Raw genomic sequence first — 8,522 nt, forward strand, 5'->3', positions numbered from 1 at the left:
CTAGCATGCAATGAGAGAGTGAAAGATTACTGCCTTGTGATATTTTTAGTGTGCAATTTTTTCATGTTCTTTTATGTTTTTTGGCATTAAGCTATAGAATACCATCCCCAAGTAAGGTCTTGGATGAATTCCTAAATTAAATCCACAAAATAAGAAACAGGCAGGACATTGTTGATTGATTCCAGATCGGAATAGCATAAAATGAATCCCCTTAACATAAGAAATAAACTGGAAATGTTGATATTTACCTTCTCTGTCAGAGTGTCAATGAAGCATATTTTCACATTTTGGGAACTAATGTAAGTTACCTCCCCGGCCCCAAATTAAGGTAGTCCAAGTAAATCAATATAAACCTCAAGAGCAATGGGCAAGAAAAGATTCAATTCCTCTGAAGTCTCATTTGCACTTTTCTGAAATTATTTGTTCTGTTTATGATTTAGGAGACCTTTAGGTGAACCTGAGAGCTGATTGAGAGAATAGCATCTAATCGTTGCAACAGCTACAGAAGGAGAGAGCTTTGCAAGAGAAATGCTCCCACAGTAGATGTCTTCATTTGCAGCAGGACTCAATTCTTGGTTAAAAGCTAGGTATTTGGGCTAGTTAAGCGTGACTCTCTCTCGCATTCCATAGGGAATGAGTGGGGCAGTCCTTGCTCCCCACGTCCACCTGCACTTGGTTAGAGAGCAAAATGCTCACATGCCACCCCACAAGATCCCCACAATGACATAACTCCATGCAGAGACTGGCGTGACTGGGCTGGGTTTTCCCCTTTCAGCTCTTGTATCACTAAGAATCTGGCAGCCAGTTCCGTCCTGACAGAGTTCACAGCATATATTGGTGGATTCTTGTCCATGGTGCATCTGCTTTAAGAATTAAGGAAAGCAGTGTCAAGACAGTAAGGTAAGTGCTGTTTTAACTATAGCACTGGGGATGCTGACTGTTTGGGACAGTGTTTATTGTAACAGGAACAGAAAAAATTCCAGAGCAACTTTGCCAATTGCTATTCAACAGCAGATCCACAGTTTTGAGCATTTACTTTCACATTTTGCTGAATGTACTTTCCATGATTTATGGATTTGAAATCAATTTTATAAAGTATATGCTGCATTGCTTGGCAAAGGAAGCTGTGCAAAGTTTCAGAATCGGAATGAGAAAATATTTAAACTAGACATGGTAAAAAAAAAAGTGTGGCAAGTAAAATATTTGCTATTTTATGCTAATTAGTTATATATGTTAGTATTGTTAGAACCGAATTTTGGAGCAAAGAAAGACCATTTCCATTAATATTCAAACTGTTTCTCAATAAATACATTGTTATAATTTGTTACAATTTACAATAAGCGTGTTATAAAATGTGAGCTAAAGAACTTAGACACTCATGAATTGCTTACTTCTATCTTGTTAATTTTATCGATTTGTTTTTTGGATGTATGTCTTGAAAAAACATGTTTTAGAGAAATTGTGGGAAAGGTGATTTACTTTTTGAGAAAAGCATTTCCTTCATAGCCACAGGTATTTGGAAAAAACTGGGAAAAAGCAAAGTGCTCTTTTGCTTCATAGTGGTTTCATTATATGGTCACAAACTCTCTTTGAATTCAGAGCCCTTGTTTTTCCTCTGCCAAAAAGTATGGAAGCATTTTTTTCATTACTATTCAATATTCATATTATAGTGACCATGACTATTTTTAGTGTATACTCAATTTAAAATAAGGTGGAAGCCTTTTAATAAAGCCAGACAAATCTTTACAACATTAACATACTGTAACTTACAAAGAATCCTGTAATTACATTTACACTATGTAATTGTTCTCATGGCCAAGTCCTGTCAACTAAATTAAATGACGCCATCGTAATCTTAGGGAATAATTTGCCAAGGATCTGGCTACATGTTACATTATGTCAGCTATCAGAGTGATTCTAACAACTTTTTGGAGGGTTTCATCTGCTAAAATAAAGTGCCTTATAATTTCAAGTTGGAGCAAAGAAAAGATGTCTCAAGTTCTGATACTGAAAAATCCTGCTTATCCCAAACTACCTAGTTACAAAAGCTTATACCATACTTCTCACAGGAAGATATATTATTTTATGGTACCTAGTGGAATGTAGATCCCATTATGATTTCCCTTCTGGTGTTTCCCCCAGCCATAACTCTCCACTCTACAACAACCCACCTCTTTACCTAAATTGTTAACTCTGTACTTCCCCAAGCAAGTGAAATGTACTGTATTGAGCCTCACCTTAGAACCATGTTCATATGAGAAGATCACTGTTACAGCTCATTTTTAATTTGTCCTTTCCTACATGGCTCCTAATGCCACTGTTTAATACAGAATTTCCTCAATTCCCACTCTTTTCCATGCTGTGAGGGCACTAAGATCCAGATAAATGAGCCATGCCTTCTTAAATTTTGGCATGAAGAAAGTAGAGAACTTGTGAGTTATGGAGAAAGGAAAACTTCAATTCAAAACTTGAAAATAATATGTTTTCTCTACCAGCTGGATCTCTTTATAGGTTTAACATTTTTAAAGAATTTGTGACATTTCCCTGATTAATAAAAAGTAGTTTTGAAAACTAATGTACTAAATATTAGTTTTGGAACACAGTTGTGTAGTGTGCCTAAAAGTATGGAATGTTAAAAAAAAAAAAAAAAAAGCCAAAATAGTAGGCACACCGCCACCCTCCCCCAAGAATTCTGTTCCTCCACCTCAGAACCAACAAGACCCAGACACTTTTAAAGGAATGTATCCCCTCTCACACACACATATACATAAGAACAGCTTTCCTCCGGGCAAAACCATAGATTGCCCATGTTTCCAGTAAGGGTCTTCTTAATGAGACATTTTAATGATGGTGAATAGCAGGGTACAGGGTACAGTTTCAAATTGCCTTTTCATTTTCATTTTTATGGTTTTGAAGGATGTTCTGAGGCAGCGTACTAACATGGTGGCCAGTAGGCACCACCCAGAAATCTATTGCAGGAAGGCATTTAATTAAGGAATGATCTAGAGAGATTAAATGGACAATTGGTCCTGGCTTGCCCAGAAGGGGGCGCATGGGTATGCAGTCTACCCTGAACCGGTTCACCACACCAGAAGTACTCGGACATCCTTCTTGTGATCCTTAAATAAAAATTAAAATGACATCATTAGCTACTCTAAAAAAGCACTATAAAATAATAAAGGGCATATTTGCTAATGCATTTAACATTGCAAAGCCAATATCCTTTTCCTGAAAGTATACTTGTATAACAGTATGTTTCCACTTTATTTAGGATTCAAAGTATTTGCCAAAAATGCATCTAGGTGTGTTTACTCTCCTCTTGGCAATCATTGGTGCCAGGGGCCAGTACTATGATTACGATTTTGCTGTATCGATTTATGGGCTGTCCTCGCCAAACTGTGCCCCAGAATGTAACTGCCCCGAAAGCTACCCATCGGCCATGTACTGCGATGAGCTGAAATTGAAAAGTGTGCCGATGGTGCCTCCTGGAATCAAGTATCTTTACCTCAGGAATAACCAGATCGACCATATTGACGAAAAGGCCTTTGAAAACGTAACTGATCTGCAGTGGCTCATTCTGGATCATAACCTTCTAGAAAATTCCAAGATCAAAGGAAGAATTTTCTCTAAGCTGAAACAACTGAAGAAGCTGCATATCAATTACAACAACCTGACGGAGTCTGTGGGCCCACTTCCCAAATCTCTGGTGGACCTGCAGCTTACGCACAACAAGATCCAGAAGCTTGGTTCCTTCGATGGACTGGTAAACCTGACTTTTGTCCACCTTCAACACAATCAACTGAAAGAAGATGCTGTTTCGGCTGCTTTTAAAGGTCTTAAGTCCCTCGAGTACCTCGACTTGAGCTACAATCAGATGTCCAAACTGCCTTCGGGTCTCCCAGCATCTCTTCTGACTCTCTACTTGGACAACAATAAGATCAGCAACATCCCTGATGAGTATTTCAAGCGTTTTAATGGACTGCAGTATCTACGTCTATCTCATAATGAACTGGCTGATAGTGGAGTACCTGGAAATTCTTTTAACGTATCATCCCTGCTTGAGCTGGATCTCTCCTATAATAAGCTTAAAAATATACCAACCGTCAATGAGAACCTTGAAAACTATTACCTGGAGGTCAACGAACTTGAAAGTAAGTAGAAAGCTCTGCCTGTCCTTGACTGATGTTTCCTCAAGACTTTAAATGCCTAAGCTATGTGGTATAAATAGTGTCTCTGGTTCCATTAAAAAAAAAAAAAAATGAAGGAAAATTCCAGCAAGACATCCCTCTAGCTCAGTTATTTATCCAATGTCTGGCCTTTCTTTAGAGTGTCCAGATAAGAAACTATTGAGCTCACAGGACTTAAACATGAATTTCTTCAAATTTAATATTTTGAATTAGTTAATCCTACTGTGTTATCTCTGAATATTTATTTGTTATTATTTGCCTCTGTCATGATTTAGATTTGCGCCTTACATTTACTTCTTGGCAAGGTCTGGTTAAGGGAGGAATAAACAAGTCCAGAAGAGGGCTAGCTAGCAGGGGTTTTCAAATATCCCTCCTGCTTATCTCCAGAGCAGCTCACATATGCTCATGGTCTCCTCTGACATCATTACTTGGGACTCGATATATTACCCTGCTTCACTGACCATTATTATCTACCTCCATCATCTGTAATATAGTGAGTGTCCTTACAGTGTTCTTATGAAGATGGAGAGGAAGATTAAGGAGGGAAGAAGGAATATGATGAGGGTCTGGAATTTGTTTTAATGGTATTAAATTTCCCCCTTTTCTATACACAACACTTCACCTCATTTGATTTTTCCAGTTTCTCCTTCCTTTCTCCTGCTGCCATAGTTTATTTTTTATTTATCTTCTGGGTGGAACTTTGACCTGATCTACTCTGGGCTATTTATGTAGTCTTCTGGGAAATTTTTAAATTTAAGCCACACATTCAGGTGGGAAGCTGAAATTCACCATTCTCCACCTTATTCTTTAATGAAGGGTGACAGAAGAGAAAATCTCTGGTTCATGGACAACATTTTTTGAATAAGAAGTCAGGTGGGAAACATTGATTTACTCATAAAACAATTATATCTGCAAAGTAATCTATTGAACTGAATGATCTTTATACCATGAAATTTGGTTCTTTTGTCATATAGGATAAGGATATTGATATTTCTATCCAAAAGATTACAGTGTGACTTTTTAGTATGATACTTTGTAATTCTGCAACAATTTTGTGTCCTGGTAAGGTTGGGGTGTTCCCATGAAGGAGACCATGATTGCCTGCTTTGAAATGCCATATATCCTTTCTTGTGTCTGGAAAGCTTGCTTGTCATACAATACAGAGTAAAGTTATCATAGCTGAACCCTTACAGCCATTTCCAGTGGAAAATTCACTATGTGACAATATATGGCCCCACGTTATAAACATTAGTGGTGGTGGTTAGGAAGAAGGATAACTTAGACAACCAAAAATGCTAATGGGATTTAAGATGTTGAAGGGCTGAAGAAACCTGTTAGATTTGGTTGATGGAGGTTAACCACATGATTGGGACTGCCTCACACTCTGAGACAGGAAAAGGGAGAAAGACAGATACAGGAACATCTGAAGGTATAAAGACAAGATGGAAGAGGTAACATAGGAGATGGGAAAGGTGGTCTTGGAAGACATGGTCACTCATGCCAAACTGAGCTTGAAACCACACTCCCTGTCACATATGGTCATTTGAAAATGAGTGGTTAGTCACTTTAATTCCTTCCTTATTCTTGATATTTAGATACACACATTTCAGATATTCTTGTTGTTTTTGTATGTCTTCAATTCAGCTTATTTTGCTACATAAAATTATGTATACTCATCATCACATTCTCTTAAGATAAAAAGAGCCCCTTAATATTTCTGTAGTATTAGAAAATATATAACCAAAGACTGTTTAACATGTATTAAACTTTCAACCTTAAGCATGAGCCTAGTCATAGATTTTCCTCATGTAATTTGGAAAAGAGGGCAAAATTCAAAGGACATCAATAGCTATTCAACACGTATTAAGTGCTTGCTCTGTGTGCGAAGTGACTCACATAACTTAATTACTTCAATCTTCATGTAACTTAGTGTGATAGATATGTTATATCTAATAAGAAGATCAGATAAATGTTCCAAAGTCACCTCGATGATAAATGGCAGAGATAGAAGACTAATATAGGCCTAAAACCATGTTTTGTCCTATTACGCCATGCTTTTTCAGAGATAGGCACCACAAGATCCCTGAAATTTGACTGATCAGTTTTTAAAGACAACATCTTAGAGGAAAAGAGAACAGTGTGTTAGGCTCCACTGAAGTCATTGTTAACTAGAATTGGAGAATGAAAGAAAAATAACACTAGAGGTGACCAGATAAGATTAATTGGAACTTGACCTGAGTAGAAATAGACAGTTTCTACATACAGACATAGAGCATGCAATCTAAGAACAGCTTTTGTTTCTATTCAAACCTAAATTGGTTTTTCATTTGTGGCAGCTTTTTCTTTCCACAGAAGAAAAGGACATGAGCTCCAATCATGGACATTCTATGATTTGGTTTTTGCTTTGGAGGTTTGAATTATCATCAAAAAGTGTGTTCGTTGGAAAATTCTTCAGAGGTCATCTAGTTAACCCTTCTGATTTTAAGATGCCAAAAACCAAGATGTTTATATCAGTGAGGTTACTCATACAACAGCACCAGTCTTAGATTTCTTTGAGCTAGATGAAATACTTCAAAAGAGTGCTTAGATAATATGACACGTTAATTGAATGTCTTTCTAAAACCAAGTATTTCTAAATGCAGAACTTATAATTAATAAGTTCTATTCTTTAAAAAATTCCACTGAACGTCCTGATCTACCCATAAGCATTCTTTACTAAATATTGCTGTGCCATTTGGTAGCCTGAAATACTCCTTTAGCAATGCCAAATTCAGAGATATAGCCAATAAGTGGGAAGGAGTCCTAATAGATATTATTATGGATTTGAGCATTTTTAAAGTAACTGTTTCAAGTCCATGTACTAAATAATTAACATGTCTATTCTTTAATTTGCAGAGTTTGAAGTAAAGAGCTTCTGTAAGATCCTGGGACCATTATCTTACTCCAAGATCAAGCATTTACGTCTGGATGGCAACCGTCTTACCCACACCAGTCTGCCACCTGATATGTACGAATGTCTACGTGTAGCAAATGAAATCACCGTTAATTAATATCTACTAATTCTGATTCTATTGAGGTGTACCCTGGAGTAACATTTTATGGTTATGTTTTGTGTGTGTGTCAATTTTCACAGTACTCATTTTTTTGTCACTGTTTATTACTTCCATGAATTCCAAATTCTGAGGGAAATGTTTTGTAAACATTTTACTACTTTTTTTTTTTTAAACAAAAGATGAAAGGCAGGCCTATTTCATCACAAGCACAGACATAGACACACACAGAGACAACAAACTTAGTGCTTTATTTGTAAATTTAGTGTTTTCTACATCTCTACTGTCAAATGATGTGCAAAGTCTTCTACTCATTGAATGGAAGTCAGCCGAGTATTATAATTCCTAAATCTTAACTTAATGTGCCAAAAAGCATGGGCTACACACGTAAGGATGTTCACTGTCTTGAATCAAATGATCTCAAATTTATGTTCAGATTTGTTTAGCCGAAAAATGGGTGGCAAATTTTGAGACCAATGATTTTGCAAAATACTAGACCAAATTCACGAAGCCACATACACTTAGAGCAATATTTTTAGCATTAAGAATTTATATACTTACCTAGCAAAACTTTTCTTTTCTAGAATTATTTTTCACTCTAAATCACGTGTATGTTCCTTTTTAATCATTTGCATGTTATGTTTAACAAGCTCATAGCAAAATAAAACATAGCAAATGCATCACTGTGTTTTTTATGAAGTTCATATCTCTCATATAGAAAATAATAGATTAGAATTTTATTTTTTTATTTTTTATCTTTTTAAGATTTTATTTATCTATTTGACAGAGACACAGCAAGAGAGGGAACACAAGCAGGGGCAGTGGAAGAGGGAGAAGCAGGCTTCCTGACGAGCAGGGAGCCCAATGTGGGGCTCAATCCGGGACCCTGGGATCATGACCTGAGCTGAAGGCAGACACTTAATGACTGAGCCACCCAGGCACCCTAGTAAATTAGAATTTTTAAAATATCTTTAGCCTGCAATATTTTACTTACATAAAATAGAATTTCCCACTAAATAAGTTGTCTGCCTATAGCATCCATTTGCAAACAGCTTTAAAACACCTCTTAAAGTGTGTACTTAAAAGCATGCAGATCCCAATTTTGGTTCATGTTGGGGGAAGGGATTCTACCCCCCACCCCTCGCTGCCCACTAAGCAATCCTCTAGACACCAACTGGGTGGCCTTCAATTCAACTCAATTCTGACACTATCTCTAGATGGATAGTGTCAGATTTCACAGGTCAAGTGTTCAGTCTTTAAGACACCCCGCACCCTTGTGTTTCAG

At 36.9% G+C, this 8,522-nt stretch overlaps 1 protein-coding gene across 1 annotated transcript; it reads left to right on the plus strand.

Moving 5' to 3' along the window:
• Positions 1–427: 427 nt before the first annotated feature.
• Positions 428–7,915, plus strand: LOC111142093 (lumican). The gene is made up of 3 exons (XM_022495044.1): positions 428–900; positions 3,272–4,151; positions 7,083–7,915. Exons 2-3 carry the CDS (start codon positions 3,293–3,295, stop codon positions 7,235–7,237), a joined length of 1,014 nt encoding a protein of 337 aa, XP_022350752.1. The 5' UTR covers positions 428–900; positions 3,272–3,292; the 3' UTR covers positions 7,238–7,915.
• Positions 7,916–8,522: the final 607 nt, after the last annotated feature.

Source organism: Enhydra lutris, unplaced genomic scaffold, assembly GCF_002288905.1.
Source record: "Enhydra lutris kenyoni isolate GAN:26980312 unplaced genomic scaffold, ASM228890v2 scaffoldscaffold7, whole genome shotgun sequence".
Lineage (NCBI taxonomy): Eukaryota > Metazoa > Chordata > Mammalia > Carnivora > Mustelidae > Enhydra > Enhydra lutris.

Excerpts from the sequence above, each read along its gene's own strand:
- LOC111142093 (XM_022495044.1), top strand. The coding sequence starts at position 3,293 with ATGCATCTAGGTGTGTTTACTCTCCTCTTGGCAATCATTGGTGCCAGG. Across the intron at positions 4,152-7,082 it reads GGAGGTCAACGAACTTGAAA|AGTTTGAAGTAAAGAGCTTC; the intron begins GTAAGTAGAAAG and ends TTTAATTTGCAG.